Genomic DNA, 16,456 nt, shown 5'->3' on the forward strand with positions numbered 1-16,456 from the left:
GTCTCACCCACACAACCACAGCCACACACGCCATCAATCACACACAATCACACATGCACATGTGTCTCCCCACCCTTCCTTACCATAGTCCACTCCCGGCTCACAGGCCTTGTCCAGCCGGTCATCTGGGGTGACCTGGTCATCTGATTGGTGCATGAAGCAGCTCTCTGCGGGGTGGGTGGGCAGGGGACATGACCTAAGCTCCACTTCTCACCCAGGGCCTGCCACCCATGGGTGTGGTCAGCCCTAGACCCATCCCTCTTGGTGTCCCCTGGGTGTGGGCTTTTGGGGCCCCTTGCATCACCACCAAGGAAGGGGAGACTGTTGGGGGCGGGGTATCAAGTGGGCGTGGCTTTCCACTTCCTGGCTCCTGTGTACCCACCCTCAGCACAGCGGCATATTTCATTGTGGCAGATTTTGCTCAGCAATCCATCTTCCTTCTCCGGGTGGTAGAACCGGGTACAAGACTCATCTGTGGGCCGAGGGGTGGGAGGTGTCAGAGAGCTAAGGCCTCCACCCAAGACCATGCCTGTGGGGCTCAGGTTCCCAACTCCAGTCGCTCAGACCTGGGGATGCTAGGTCCTGAACCCTGGGACTCCCAGGTACCCAATCACCAAGCCCTGGGACCCCCATCTTATAGAACCTTGGGACCCTCAGACCTCAGGCCCGATGTTGGCTGCTCACCCAGGTTGTAATAAGAGTACACCTTGACTGCTCCCGGCTGGATGAGTCCCACATTAAAGAACTGGTGAACTTTGAAGGATATACAGTCCTCTTGATCGTGTGAGATCTGGGAAAAGCAGGAGGTGAGTCAGTGGGAGGGAGTCCAGCATAAGGAGAAATGGTGGACCAAGGAGGGATCTGCGTGGAGAGGATGTTGGTGGTGAGGGAGGGGGAGTGAGAAGTGGCAAAGATTAATGAGCAGGCCCACAAATCTATTTTCTTTTTCTCCAAGACTTATGGCTAGATTACACTTCTTGGCCTCCCTTTCCATTTGGTTTGACAATGAAATTGAATTCTGGCCAATGGATTGCTATCTGTGCCCCTAAAAACATCCCATGGTTATCAATACTGCACTGCATATTTGAAAGCTGCTAATATAGTAAATCTTAAAAGTTCTCACCACACACACACACACACACACACACACACACACTAACACTATGAGGTGGTACATGTGCTAACTAACCTTACTGTGGTCATCATTTTCCAATATACATATATCCAACCATTGCATTGTATACCTTAAACTTACACAGTGTTATATGCCAATTATATCTCAATAAGTCTGGGAAAGTAAATGAGAAAGGAAGAAAGAAAGAAAAAAAGAAAGGAAGAAAGACAGACATGTATGTATATGTGATAGACATGTATTAGTATATTTGGAGGAAACTGCTGACAATTAATGAACCTGGGTAAAGAGTATATGGAACTTTTTATACTGTTCTACAATTTCTCTGTAAGGTTGGAATTACATAAAAAATTAAAAGTACAAAAATTAAAATGAAAAGATTTTTTAAAAAATCCATCTCATGTACAATCAATCCTCTTTTCTTCCAGAAGGAATGGATTAAGCAGAGGACTCTAAGACCAATAGAGAAGGAAAAGGCCAGCCACATATGGGTCAAGGTCCCAATGGAAGCCTTACGTCATCCAGGTAGATGATGAGGGTGTTCTTGTTGGAGGAGGGCTTGTTTTCCAACTCGAACTTTGAGATGTACGTGTCAGTGCCACTGGCCAGCTGGAGAAGGGAAGAGCTTGTGAAAATCCCTTCCTTCCCTCAGCCTCTGCCAGGCCCCTGGCTCCTTCCCACCAATCCTAGGCCCTGAGCCCAGGATTTTCACACCTGCTTGAGGTCAGCAGTGTCAGGAGCAAAGCCAGTCATCATGGATATATCCAGGATGGACATAGTGGCATCGTGGTCTCCCAGGTACCTGGATGGGGCAGGGAGAGAGGGTTAGCCCTAGGGGTCAGTGCCTGGACAAGGGGGTCTGATCAGTGAGTGAGGCTTCTGGTTCCCACACAGCAGCATAGAGGATGTCAGATCTTAGGAAACACTCCCCCAAGGGGAATAAAGAAAAGGTGTAATGGTTAAGGCAACTAACTGCTCAGCCTCTGAAGCCCAACTACATGGGTTCACATCCCAGCTCTATGTGACATTGGATGAGTCACTTCACCTCTTCGGGCCCCAGTTCTTCTAGAAAATGAAGACAAGAGTACAGGCAGGTCTCACTTTGCATGATTCCATTATCACAGTCTAGTTCAATAACACCAGCCCCTCAGCAACATGGTCTAATTCCAGTACCACAATATATTAATGAGCAAACGCCTAAAGGACAAATCTAGTTGCCAGCTCTTCAGTCCACCTATCACTATGTAAACAAGTGAGCATTACAATCAATGACCAATCACGTAACTTATTTCAAAGTCTATCAGTGATGGGTCACTGAGCACCCGTCATTCAAGCCATGTGTGTGATTGTGTTGCTTCCTTCTCTCTCAGTAAAAAGAACCATGTGAGATTTTACCAAAATGGATCATTGAAAGGGAATCGCCAGCAAAGATGAAAGTGCAGCACAGAATTGAGAGTGGTAACACTGAGAATGAAATTTCAGCAGCACCTAAATGGAGCCAGAGAAGAAACAGCAGATGGTGGAATGTGGACCTGCTGCCCTTGTGGTTGGATCACTGTCTCATGCATCAAAAGGTTGCAGAGTCCATCCCCGGTCAGGACACATATGGGAAGCTATCCATTGATGTTTCTCTCTCACATCAATATGTTGTTTTTTCTCTCTCTCTCCCTCTTTCTCTCTCCCTTCCTCTCTCTCGAAACCCATAAACATCACTGGATGAGGATGTTTTAAAAAATCTGAGAATACCACCAGAGAGAAAGGGGATCAAACTGAAGCCTGAGCTTGCTAGATTTGAGGTTGATGAAACCATGGTCTAGAACCCAGCTGGAAGAGAGCAGGCTTTGATAAGACTCTAGAAAACTGAGACCATGATGTAGAACCCATAGTAAGACAAGGTAACACTGGGAGCCTCGTGGAACTGAGTGCATGGTCTAGAACCCGCCAGAGGGAGTGATGGACTTGATGATCCACTATAATAATGGAGAATTGGTCTAGAACCCACCAGTGAAACAGGATAAGATGGGAGGCCTGGTGGAACTGGAAACATGGTCTAGAACCCATCAGAGAGAGGCTCACCCTTGAACCTGGGACTTGAGAACATGATCTGGATACCAGGAGGGAAAGGGGGCTCAAAACACAGCTTGGGGCATCCAGAATTTAGTCTAGAATCTATATACAGATTTAAAACCTTATTTCTCAATTTCATTTCAATCAATTGCCTCTCTTGGTCTCAGCATCTTAATTGGGAGGCAGTCAGGCTGGAGGAGGTAAGGATGCATTTGCCTGGGGGATGTGGGACCACTTGCCTGGGTGGAGCCATAGCCACCTCCGTAGTATCTCTGCTCGTTGAGCCAGCGCACAACAGGAGGTATAGAGTCAAAGTCTTTGAGCAGCAGCAGAGCCAACAGGGCATAGGATGTGGCCTCTATAGTGTAGAGCCTTTGGCCAGGCTCCTCCCAGCGGTTCTTATCTACAAGAGAGAACACCAGCCCCCATGCTCACTGCTCTGTCCAGCCTGGAGGTAGTTCAGAGAAAGCTCAGAAGAAAGACTTGTACTAGACCTCGGTGTTCAGGTGTCCTGGCCCACATTTGTGGCTTTCAGTCTGCTGGTTCCTGCCTTACTCTCTTCCCTCATAAACATTTACTCTTCTGTTTAAATTCTGAACTGCAGCCCCTCTGATCTATGGGAGCAGATTCCCTAAGTTTTCCATGCTCATTCTTACCTTTGAGCCTTTGCATGTTCTGTTCTCCTTTCTTGAAGCACCTTTTCTCCACCTGGCACAATTCGGCTTCAATGGCACCCAAGACAGAGTGAGACACTTCCTTCTGTCTCTTAAAGCATCCTGTGCTTCTCCTGAAGCACAATGATGCTCTACAGAAATCTATTAACTCAATTTCTTTCCTCAACTGGAACGTGAGGCCATGATGGCAGTGGCTATGCCATATTCACTGTGATGTCCCAAGTGCCTAAGAAAGTACCCATGACGGAGACTGTCACCAAGAACCATTCCCTCCTCTTCCTGGGCACAGAATTGGACTACATCTGCCAGAGGCCTTTGCAGGTAGGTATGACCACATAACTGAGCTCTGGCTAATGGAATGTGCAAGGCAATTGATGGGGCCCTTTCCATGGCTGGTCTACCTCCCTTGCACAATCTTCCTGACTGTTTCCTTCTGCTTTAATAGAAGGGATTCTGAGGCCCTGAGGTGGCAGAGCCATGAGAAGATAGAGCCTGGGTCCCTGCATCACTGTATAGAGGAGAGCTGTCCACCAACTTGGGATGGCCATACTGTGCTGTTTCTTACACAGCAAGAAACCAACTTCTCTGCGTTAAACTACTTCAGTATACATTCAGATATGTTACAGAAGTGAGCATAAACCTGATAAGCTGTCATCACTTGAACCAGTGATTAAGTGCTCACAATGTGCTACTTATTGTCCTAAAATTCCTATGTCATTCTCTTATCTAATCCTAATAACCCTTGAAATAATGGGAATGCTATTAATAACTAGAGGTCCGGTGCATGAAATTCATGCATGGAGGGGGAGGGGTTTCCTCAGCTCAGCCTGCACCCACTCCAATCAGGGAGCCCTCAGGGGATGTCTGACCGCCCGTGGGATCAGGCCTAAACCAGCGGTCCGACACCCCTGTCACAATCTGGGATCGCTGGCTCCTAACCACTCATCTGCCTGCCTGCCTGATTGCCCCTAACACCTCTGCCTGCCTACCTGATCACCCCTAACTGCCTCTGCCTGCCTGCATGATTATCCCTAAACTCTCTGCCTGCCTGATCGCCCCTAACTGCCTCTGCCTGCCTGACTGCCCCTAACTACCTCTGCCTGCCTCCCTGATTGCCCCTAACTGCCCTCCCTGCCAGCCTGGTTGCCTCCAACTGCCCTCCCCTGCCAGCCTGATCTTGGCCCTAACTGCTTTCTCCTGATGGCCTGTTCACCCCTAACTGTCTCTGTCTGACTGATCACCCCTAACTGCCCTCCCCTGCCAGTCTGATCTCACCCCCAACTGCCCTCCTCTGCTGTCCATTTTGGTTCTGATTGGTTAGTTTCTATGTCAGTCAGCGTCAAAAGCTCCGTCGCCTAGGCAGCCATTGGCTCCTCACAGTTGGCCCAGATTTGGTTCTGATTGGTCAGTTTCTATGCCAGCCAGCATATCTGGGCCTACCAACGGGGCCTGATCAGAAAGGCAGGGCTGATCAGCAGCCCCAGTGGAGGCCTGGAGTGAAATGGAGGCGCAGCCGTTGGCCAGGCTGGGAGAGACAGAAAGGCAAGTTCGGATCAAGGGCTGCCACAGAGGCTATGGATCAGAACCTGCCTCTCTCTCTGCAGGCCTCTCTCTTGGCCTGATCCGCAGCCCCCTAGTCAGTCAGTGCTGGATCAGGGCACCTGCAGTGGCCCCAGTCAGTGCTGGGTCACCATGGCAACCCAGCACTGACTTCCGGTCTGGTAGAGCCTTCGGTGGTAATGTTGTTACAATCCTGCTCTTTATTATATAGATAGTAAAGGCAATAACAACATCAGTGATAGATCTCTTACTATGTGATAGACATTCTCCTAACCACATCACATTTAATCTTCGCATCATTCTTGTGATGTAGGTATCATTTTATACACAATGTCCATAGAGGTTAAGTAGATTGTACAAGATCACACCGTGAGAATGTAGTAGAGGGTGATTTGATTTTGAACTTGAATCTGTCTGATGTCAGAGCCCATGTCCTTGCTCCTGTGTCATAGCAAGTACTCAACAAATACTTGTTGAATCATGCAATGGACCTTTTGTGTCATGCTTGCAATGAGGACTTTTCACACCCAGACTCACTCTTCCCAGCTCAGCTTGGAGCCATGCAGCCCGGTTTAAGATGGCCACCCTCAACCCCCAGCCACATATCTCTCCTTTCCCCACCAGGCTGCCTCTCACCTGTGGCTGCATTCAGAAATGTGTTGAGGAGAGGGCCCTCCAGCTTGCCCAACTGGGCCAGGGCATAGCCAGCAATGGCCACAGCATATGGTCTCTTCAAGTTCATGTAGTGTGCTTGAATGAAGTCTCCAGCCTTATTGATGCTGCCCCCAAGGCTCTATGAGAAAAAGATTGGGTACTCTGCTCAGGTGGCACTGCTGCCCCAAAGAGCTGACAAGGATCACATAATCACCACTTCCTGGGAATAAGGTTTTTGGCCTTGGTACATATTTGTCTTGGATCTGTCTATTTTTAAGGGTTCCCCAGACAGTTTAGCCACTGTGCACTGCTCTGTTACTGAATACCTATCATGTTCCTGGTGCAGTTTGTATACCAGTGGTGTGCTAGTAAATATTTAATAACCAGTTGTCTAGTCAGTGCAGGGGGTGAGGGTTTGGGGAGCTGGTTTACTGATTGCCAATGTGGTGTAAATACTCCCACCATGCTAATTTCAAGCTACCAGTGTGACATACTTTAACAGAGTGGGAAAGAGATGCCCCAAATAGGCACCCAGGGTTAACACACCACTGGGTCCACCTATTATCTAATCATCATTGTCATTGTGGCTAACACTCACTATGTGCTAGTCACATATCCACTCATTTAATCTCAAAATCCTATGAGGTAGGTTTTATTTTCATCACCATCCCTACTGCACAGAGAACACTGAGACCCATGAGATGAGGTGCAGAGGCAGATATGCTTTGTAGTGTTTGCTGATTTTTTATAGTTTAAATACAACCACGGCTGATTTCAACCTACCAGCATGGAGTCACTGACGGTAGAATTGGGAAGAGATTATAAAGTATTTCCACCGTACAGGTACGACAGACGTAAATAACCTCAAGAGCATGGATAATGATAAAAGATAGTAAAATAATTAAGAAGTGATGAGTTTTGCCAAAACCGGTTTGGCTCAGTGGATAGAGCGTCGGCCTGCGGACTGAAAGTCCCGGGTTCGATTCCGGTCAAGGGCATGTGCCTGGGTTGCGGGCACATCCCCAGTGGGAGATGTGCAGGAGGCAGCTGATAGATGTTTCTCTCTCATCGATGTTTCTAACTCTCTATCTCTCTCCCTTCCTCTCTGTAAAGAATCAATAAAATATATTTTTTAAAAAAAAGTGATGAGTTTTTAGTGTTTACTACCTTTGTTGTTGTTGTTTTTTCTTAAGTGATTTGCCTTACCCTGTTTTTTACATAATGTAGCTTACACATGTGTTACATCTAGAACTCAGAGAGTCCTAAAAATACAAAAATTATTATACCCATTTTACAGATGCACACACTGAGGCCCAGTAATGGAACGTCCCTGAGAGTAATGATCTGAATGTAGGTCTGTCTGACCCCACTGCCCTAGAGCTGTCTCTTTTCTATCATACTTTATTTCAAATCTGCAAGGATTAAAACAAGGTTCCTCTGGCCTTAAAGGTAATGGCCTTTCTCTCCTCCCTCTCTTTTCTGGGGTCCTGAGGAGGGAGAAGCAGCTGTTGAAGTTGGGATCCTGGAGTTCCCCACTTGGAAAGCTAAAGGTCAAACAACCCACTCTCAAAACCCTAGGACAGTGGTTCTCAACCTGTGGGTTGACCCCTTTGGCGGTCGAACAACCCTTTCACAGGGGTCACCTAATACCATCCTGCATATCAGATATTTACATTACAATTCATAACAGTAGCAATATTACAGTTATGAAGTAGCAACGAAAATAATTTTATGGTTGGGTCACAACATGAGGAACTGTATTTAAAGGGCCAGAAGGCTGAGAACCACTGCCCAAGGACAAAGCAGATGCCGAGATTACAGAACCTCCACAATCCCTGTGCCTGGGCAGGAGAGGGGAGGGCAGGGCACACTTACGTTGATCTGTCCCTCGCAAATATCTTTAGCCTCCTGCAGTGCGATGAGAACGAAGGCTGTGAGGGACACATCTTTCTCCTCAGCATCATTCAAGCCACCCTAGGGTGTGGAGGAGGGAGTAAGGATGGAGTCACCCATGTGCCCCTCATGCCAACCACCCCCCTGTAGGATCAGTGGGGCAGGGCAAGGGTGGGTCTCTCCCCAGTGTCTCACAGGAGGGCCATACTCTAGTATCCATTCATTCACTCACTCACTCTGTAAATGTTGCTGGTGTTGTGGGTAAGATGGCTCCAGCCCTCATGGAGCTCCCCATCTCATAGGGGGAACAGGCATGAACCAACCAGCTCATCACAGATCTATCGTTACAAACTGACCAGAGCTGCGCAGAAGTGGATGTGGCGGTGAGAATGGATAGTGGGGGTGTGTCTTGGTCAGGGCAGTTGGAAAGGTGTCCCCAAGGGATGACAGATGGAGCCACAATCTGAAGAGTGAGTAGGACTCAACTGCCAAAGAGGGCAGTGGTAACATGCCAGGTAGTGGGAACAGCATGTGCAAAGGCCCTGTGCCCAGGAGCAAGGCTCCAGGGAGTACAGATGGAGTGTGGAGAGGGAAGGCTGCGAGGCTGGAAGCCCGAAGATCAGGCTGAAGCCGTGGTTTGCTCACTTGAGCACACGTCAGCATTACATGGAGTCAGGGGCTTATTAAAACCCCAATTCCTATGCCCCACCCCCAAAGTTTCTGATTCGTGCATCTGGGATCCAGCCCAAGAATGTCCATTTCTAACAAACTTGTAGCTGATGCTGATGCTGTTGGCCTGGAGACTAGAGTTTGAGAAACACAATTCTAAAGACCTGTGAGGGTTTTTATCAAAGCAATGGGGGGCTAGGGAACTTTCATTTTGCACTGGACCCTGAGGTCTCTGGTTTTTGCAAAGGAGAAGTGACCATCATGGCTCCTTTATTTCTCTGTCCATCCCACGCTGGGAATTGGGCAAATGGCAGAGGGAGCCTGTCTCCTGTCCATGCGTGGGCACTCAGGCACTCCTCTCCCCAGCCTGCCCTGAATCCTGGCCTCTTACAGTCATTTGTAGTTGTCCCACGGGTGAATCCTCCTGGAAGACTCCATCAGGCCTCTGCTTCTCCAGGATCAGCCACTTGACAGCTCCACAGATGACTTCGGAGTCGATGGCGATGAGGTTGGTGGCCAGAGAGAAGACCTTGACCACGTAGGCTGTCGGCCTGGGGGTGGGCACAGAGCATGAGCCAATTGGCTCTGGGATCCAGAGACTGCCATCCCAGCCAAGCAAGGAGCAGAGAGGGCCATGGCCTGCTCAGGTGTGCCCAGTTTCCCGGGCCAGGCCTCAGGACCCAATGTTGCCTGTAGGCAGTGCTTAGTGACGGTAGGTCACTCAGCTAGTGGGCACCTTAACTCTGAAGGTGGAGGGGTCCAGAGGCACAGGGCTGTGTGTGGGGGAGGCCAGCCTAGATCACCCCAGGTCATGGCCCAGGCCCTGCTCAAGGGGTGCAGGGCCAAGGATGAGCAGGCTCACCAGGTGCTGGACTTCCGACTCTGGTAGGCCGCAAAGGCCTTGTTGGGTTGTCTGTAGGTCAGTTGCGTTGTGTACCCTGCAAGGAAGAGAGAAGTGTCACTGGGGGAGTGAGGGCTGAGTGGAGGCAGTGACTGGTGAAGGTATGCCAGGAAGGAGAGAGGCTTAGAGAGGGAACAAGGATTCTGTGAAGGGGAAAGGTGAGTTCAGAGAGGAAAGAGGGGGCTCAGGAAAAGGAGGAATGTCTGGAGGGGAGGGGAGCTTATAGGGTGGAGGGACTCTGCAAGGGTGCAGGGATCAGAGTGAGGAGGAGTAAAAGCTTCTCAGAGGAGAGGAGGTTCAGAGAGAGAAGGGCTTTCAAGGGAGTTCATTGGGAGAGGAAACTCGGAATGACCAGGGTCTCACAGAGGGGAGAGCAGGAGGTTTCAGAGAAGCGGCGGGGCCTCAAGAGGGGGTGGGGCCTCAGAGGAGGAAGGAGCTCAGAGAGGGGCCTCAGAGTGGGGGCCTCCAATAGGGGAAGGGGTCATACCCTTCTTGATGAGATCCACGGCTTCCTGCCGCTTGCCAATGCCAAGCTTCTCCCACTGCTCAGAGTGGTCCAGGTAGTGCACCGCGATGACAGTGGGCGTCATGTGGATCATGTTCTGCTCTCCACAGCCCCCGGGGGTCACAATGAGGTGCCCCAGCTGCTGCCCATCAATGGCGTCCTCTGCCATCTGGGCCACTGGGGTCCCTGCAGCCAGGAGGAAGGATGGCGTTCAGGCAGCAAGACCTACTGTGGGCTGAAGAGGGTTGGGGCTGCCCCCAGCCTTCCCAGGCTCCAACCAGCCAGGGCCAAAGAGTCAGGGAGCCAGGGACAGCTGGCGGCTGGAGGCATGTGACTGAACGGGGCAAGGGGGGTTGTCCCTGGGTCCTCATGTGCCACCAGTGGTAAAACAATTCCAGGAACAATGGTCATGAATACGTCTATCATGCTTAATGCCATTTGCCAAGCTCCCTTCTAAGAGAACACTATATAGCATCTCATTTAATTTTCCCAACAGCCCTCGAAACAGGTACCGCTATTTGCCTTCATCACAGATCAGGAAACCAAGAGTTTCTATCCCAAACCTAAGAGCTCAGAGGTTGCAAGGGGCTTTGCTAGCTCCTTCCTGTGCCTTCTCCTCCCAGTCCTCCATCCTCCTGGATTAGTTCCAGAATTTCTGTTTTTGAACTCTATCACTTCTCATTGAAGCTTCTTTAGCAGCAGAAGCTAAGTACTGCCTGGAGCCTTATGTGAGCACATCAAGGAGGGTGTTCTAGCACAGGAGAAGGAGAGAGGCGCCATGGTTCAATATTCCTGGAAGTGATGGAACCGGGAGCCCTCTTCAGGGGTCATGGCTCCCACACCTTCCTGGGCCCCATGGGGTTGGACCAAGGCCATCTCACCCTGCAGGAGGATCCTGGTTTCCGACTCTGTGTCAGGGACTTGGTCACTGAGGTCTGCAGCCTCGACCTCCACTCGCTGCACACCGTCTGCCGGTTGAATGGGAGACACCCTTCGCACCAGCCTCCTTTCACCAGACCCTGCACACCACCCAGGCCTCACCCCCACTCCTGCGCTGACTCACTCTGGCCCAGGTGTTGTGGATCCAGTGTCTTAACGGCCACAGTCTTGTTCATTCTGATTCCTTCAGGCTGGACAGTGTTGAGGGAAGGGGGAGGTGGGTGAATAAAAGGACAGACAGAGCCACAGCTGATCAGCAGGGCACTGTTTTGGGGATTACCGTAGCCTAGATGGCATCTGCCAGTCTTAGCTGTGTGACTGGGAGCCAGTAACTTAACCTCTCTGTGTCTCAGCTTCCTTCCTTATAGGGAGGAGGCAATACAAACATCTACCTCATACTATTGTATGATATAATAACAACATTATAAATTAATAACAATAAAATAGCCAAGCCTTTAAAATCTTCCTATGTGCCTAGAAGCTTCCTTTATTCTGGTTAACTCATTTAATCTTTATAATAAGGTACTGCTATTATCATTCCCATTTCAAAAATGGGGAATCGGGCCCTGGTCAGTATGGTTCAGCTGGTTGTCCATTGTTCCATACACAGAAAGGTTGCCGGTTTGATTCCAGGTCAGGGCACATGCCCAGGTTTCGGGCTTGATCCCAGGTTTCGGGCATGCAGGAAGCCGCTGATGGCTGTATCACTCTCACATTAATGTTTCTCTCTCTCTCTCCCTCTTCTTTGCGTTCTCTCTCTTTCTCTCAATAAAAGTTCTTAAAACAAAACAAAACACATAAACTTATAATGATGGTAAAATTGGAGAACAGAAATGAGGTCAGAATGAATTTGTGAGAAGCAAGATGGCGGCGATATAGGCAGACGCGTTCCAGGTCTTGTCCCGGAGCAAATGGAGTAAGCAGCTGAAACTAATAACACCCACCCCGAATCGGCGAAATTACTCAGCTGGTGAGACGGTTTGCAGCCGGGAAGGGCAGAGCTCCCCTGGAAAGGTAAAAAACCAGGGATCTGGGCAGGAAACTTTGCCAGACCTCTGAGCCCAGAGGGTCGGAGGGAGACCGCGTGGCAGACAGCCGAGTCTCTTGGGACAGACACAGCCCCTGACTGGGGAAAGGAGTTCCGCGGGATTCCTGGCGCCGGGGGATTTGAGATTTGGATTCTGTTGTGATTACGGACTGAGCCTAAAGTGGGCAGCCTGAGGAGCTGACCAGATCATGCAGTGCCGGTAAGAGAGGAGCGTTTCCGCGGCCGGCGGCGTTTTGTTCACTTGTTTTCACTGAACCCTGCTCATAGGACAGTTCGGATACAGACACTCACCTGTGCTGAAGAGAGGGAGAAGGTGCGGACTTGTGGATTCTGGGGAGAGGCTGAGGAGAGAGGGGGGGCCGGGAGAGGTGGCAGCGAATTGAGTGCTGAGACACCCCTGGGCCCAGGACTGGGGCAGCCATTCTCTCCAGAGGGTGGAATTCCTCCCCCCTTCCCCCAGGCAAGGAGCACAGCCACACCCAGATTCTACCCTGTACGAGATAAAGGATTAAAATAATCTGATTAGTCCCTGGGAGTTACCAGGGTCTGGCCTATAGAGGAACTTTCAGTCCCACCAACAACGCAGAGCAGGGTAACGATTATTTAAGAACCAGCTCTGGGCAGTTGACCTCCCCAAACCAGTTTTAAGTAGAGAAGCCGTATAGCCTCAGAGGCCAACCCCAAAACACTGCCACCCAGAGGCTGAGCCACAAACTGACTCTTAGGTGAACACAAACTAAGGCAGTCTGGATCACAAATACGGCCTGCTTTAAAATCAGGACTGTGATTTACAACACGGAGGAACAGTGTATCACAGGGAAATTCAACACTCTCCTAAATACCTGGCAGGACTAAGCAGATCCAAGCAACAGCAGCCTCCTGATCACCACACCCTCTGTCTGAGGAACAGCAGCTGTACGTGAAGCCTCCCCCCACCAGCCAGAAGAGCCACCACAGCTGTGAACAACACCCACCAGAGGAGCTGCTGCCAACTGAGGAGCAGCTGCTACCGCAACCACCCAAGGAGCAACCACAGCCCAAGGAGCCACTGCCACCCAGGGAGCAGCCACTGAACGACTCAACATCTAGATATGTCAGTGAGATCAAACATGGGTAGGCAAAGAAACCCCCAAAGGAAAGAAAAGGAGGACTCGCCAGAAAAGCAGCTAAGTGAGACAGAGGCATGCAACATGACAGAAAAAGAATTCAGAATAAGGGTCCTAGCGTGCATAAACCGGATGGAGGAAAAAATCAACTACTTATGCAAGAAGCAAGAAGAAACAGATGAAAAAATCAATAACTTATGCAAGACCCAAGAAGAAATGAAGAGCGATATAGCTGCAATAAAAAACACCATTGAAAGCATCAACAGTAGACTAGGAGAAGCGGAGGACCGAATTAGTGAATTAGAAGACAAGGAAGCAAAACACACCCAAACTGTACTGCAATTGGAGAAAAAAATTAAAAGACAGGAGGAGAGCCTAAGGGAGCTTTGGGACAACATGAAACGAAACAACATACGAATAATAGGGGTGCCAGAACAACAGAAAGATGAACAAGGATTAGAAAACCTACTCGAAGAAATAATATCAGAAAACTTCCCTGAAGTGGGGAAGAAAAAAGTCACACAAGCACAGAGAGTCCCAAACAAGGTGAACCCGAAAAGACCCACACCAAGACACATCATAATTACCATGGCAAATGTTCAGGACAAAGAGAGAATCTTACAGGCTGCAAGAGAGAGACGGAAAGTTACATACAAGGGATCTCACATTAGATTATCAAATGATTTCTCAACAGAAACACATCAGGCCAGAAAAGAATGGACAGAAATTTACAAAGTGATGCAAAGCAAAGGACTGAACCCAAGAATACTCTATCCAGCAAGGCTATCATTCAAAATTGAAGGGGAAATAAGAAGCTTCACAGACAAAAAAAGGCTAAGGGAGTTTATCACCACCAAGCCAGCAATGCAAGAAATGCTAAAGGGACTGGTGTAAAAAGAAGGAATAAAAAGCTCAGAAAGAAAACAGCCACACAAAAAAAGAAATGGCTACAAACAAGTACCTTTCAATAATAACTTTAAACGTAAACGGACTAAATGCTCCAACCAAAAGACATCGAGTGGCTGAATGGATAAAAAAACATGACCCATACATCTGCTGTCTACAAGAGACCCACCTCATTAGAAGGGACTCACACAGACTGAAAGTGAAGGGATGGAAAAATATCTTTCAGGCAAATGGAAAGGAAAAGAAAGCTGGGGTAGCAATACTTATATCAGACAAAATAGACCTCAAAGTGAAGGCCATAACAAGAGATAAGGAAGGCCACTTCATAATACTAAAGGGATCAATACAACAAGAAGATATAACCCTGGTAAACATATATGCACCCAATGCAGGAGCACCCAAATACATAAAAAAACTCCTGGAAGATATCAAAGGAGAGATCGACAACAATACAATCATAGTAGGGGACTTTAATACACCACTGACATCACTGGATAAGTCCTCTAGACAAACAATCAGCAAAGAAACAGCAATCCTAAATGACTCACTAGATCAGATGGACTTAATAGACATCTTCAGAACACTTCACCCAAAGCCGCGGAATATACATTCCACTCAAATGCTCATGGGACAGATTCAAAAATAGACCACATATTGGGTCACAAGCAAAGTCTCCCCAAATTCAAGAAGATTGAAATCATAAAAAGCATCTTCTCAGACCACGATGGCATAATATTAGAAATAAACTACAATAAAAACAACCCAAAATACTCAAACACTTGGAAGCTGAATAGCATGTTATTAAATATTGATTGGGTTACCAATGAGATCAAAGAAGAAATTAAAAACATCCTGGAAACTAATGACAATGAAAACACAACAATCCAAAACCTATGGGACACAATGAAAGCAGTCCTGAGAGGGAAGTTTATAGCTCTACAGGCCTATCTCAAAAAACAAGAAAAAATGGTAGTAAATCATCTAACTCTTCAACTCAAAGAATTAGAAAGAGAGCAACAAGAAAACCCCAGAGTGAGCAGAAGGAAGGAGATAATAAAGATTAGAGCAGAAATAAATGACATAGAGACCAAAAAAACAATACAGAAAATCAATGAAACCAAGAGCTGGTTCTTTGAAAGGATAAACAAGATCGACAAACCTCTAGCCAGGCTCACCAAGAAGCAAAGAGAGAGGACCCAAATAAACCAAATCAGAAACGATAGAGGCGAAATAACAACAGACCCCACAGAAATACAAATGATTGTTAAAAAATACTATGGACAGCTCTACTCCAACAAACTAGACAACCTGGAGGAAATGGACAAATTCCTAGAAAAATACAACATTCCAGCACTCAATCAGGAAGAATCTAAAAATCTCAATAGGCCAATAACTATGGAAGAAATTGAAGCAGTCATCAAAAAGCTTCCAGCAAACAAAAGCCCAGGACCAGACGGCTTCACAGGGGAGTTTTACCAAACATTCAAGGAAGAACTAAAACCTATCCTCCTCAGACTACTACAAAAAATTCAAGAGGAAGGAACACTTCCAAGCTCATTCTATGAAGCCAGCATCACCCTAATACCAAAACCAGGTAAAGACAACACAATGAAAGAGAATTACAGGCCAATATCCCTCATGAACATAGATGCCAAAATCCTCAACAAAATCTTAGCAAATCGGATCCAGCAGTACATCAGAAAGATCATACACCATGACCAAGTAGGATTTATCCCAGGGATGCAAGGATGGTACAATATCCGCAAATCAATAAACGTGATACATCACATAAACAAATTGAAGGAAAAAAACCACATAGTCATATCAATTGATGCAGAAAAAGCATTTGACAAAATCCAACACCCATTTTTGATAAAAACTCTCAGCAAGGTGGGAATAGAAGGATCATACCTCAACATAATAAAAGCCATATATGACAAACCCACAGCCAACATCATACTCAATGGACAAAAACTAACACCATTTCCCCTAAGAACAGGAACAAGACAGGGATGCCCACTCTCACCACTCCTGTTCAACATAGTACTGGAAGTATTAGCCATTGCAATTAGGCAAGAAGAAGAAATAAAAGGCATCCAAATTGGAAAAGAGGAAGTAAAACTGTCCTTATTTGCAGACGACATGATATTATACATACAAAACCCTAGAGACTCCATCAAAAAGCTACTAGACTTAATACATGAATTTGGCAATGTAGCAGGATACAAAATTAACCCCAAGAAATCTGAGGCATTTCTATACACCAATAGTGAACTTTCAGAAAGAGAGATTATAAAAACAATCCCATTTACCATCGCACCAAAAAAATTAAGATACCTAGGAATAAACTTAACTAAAGAGGTAAAAGACCTCTACTCAGAAAACTACAGGACGTTAAAAAA

General features: G+C 47.6%; 1 protein-coding gene across 1 annotated transcript; it reads right to left on the bottom strand.

Annotated features, from left to right (window-relative positions):
* Positions 1 to 6: 6 nt before the first annotated feature.
* Positions 7 to 11,400, bottom strand: LOC102257054 (complement C3 alpha chain). The gene is made up of 14 exons (XM_014535823.1): positions 11,119 to 11,400; positions 10,937 to 11,023; positions 10,038 to 10,241; positions 9,512 to 9,587; positions 9,041 to 9,200; positions 7,963 to 8,061; positions 6,070 to 6,226; positions 3,342 to 3,602; positions 3,209 to 3,236; positions 1,847 to 1,949; positions 1,649 to 1,741; positions 685 to 790; positions 383 to 472; positions 7 to 167 (listed from the first exon to the last, which is right to left on the bottom strand). Exons 1-14 carry the CDS (start codon positions 11,168 to 11,170, stop codon positions 34 to 36), a joined length of 1,650 nt encoding a protein of 549 aa, XP_014391309.1. The 5' UTR covers positions 11,171 to 11,400; the 3' UTR covers positions 7 to 33.
* Between the last annotated feature and the right edge of the window lie 5,056 nt (positions 11,401 to 16,456).

Source organism: Myotis brandtii, unplaced genomic scaffold (genome assembly GCF_000412655.1).
Source record: "Myotis brandtii unplaced genomic scaffold, ASM41265v1 scaffold1516, whole genome shotgun sequence".
NCBI classification, from domain to species: domain Eukaryota; kingdom Metazoa; phylum Chordata; class Mammalia; order Chiroptera; family Vespertilionidae; genus Myotis; species Myotis brandtii.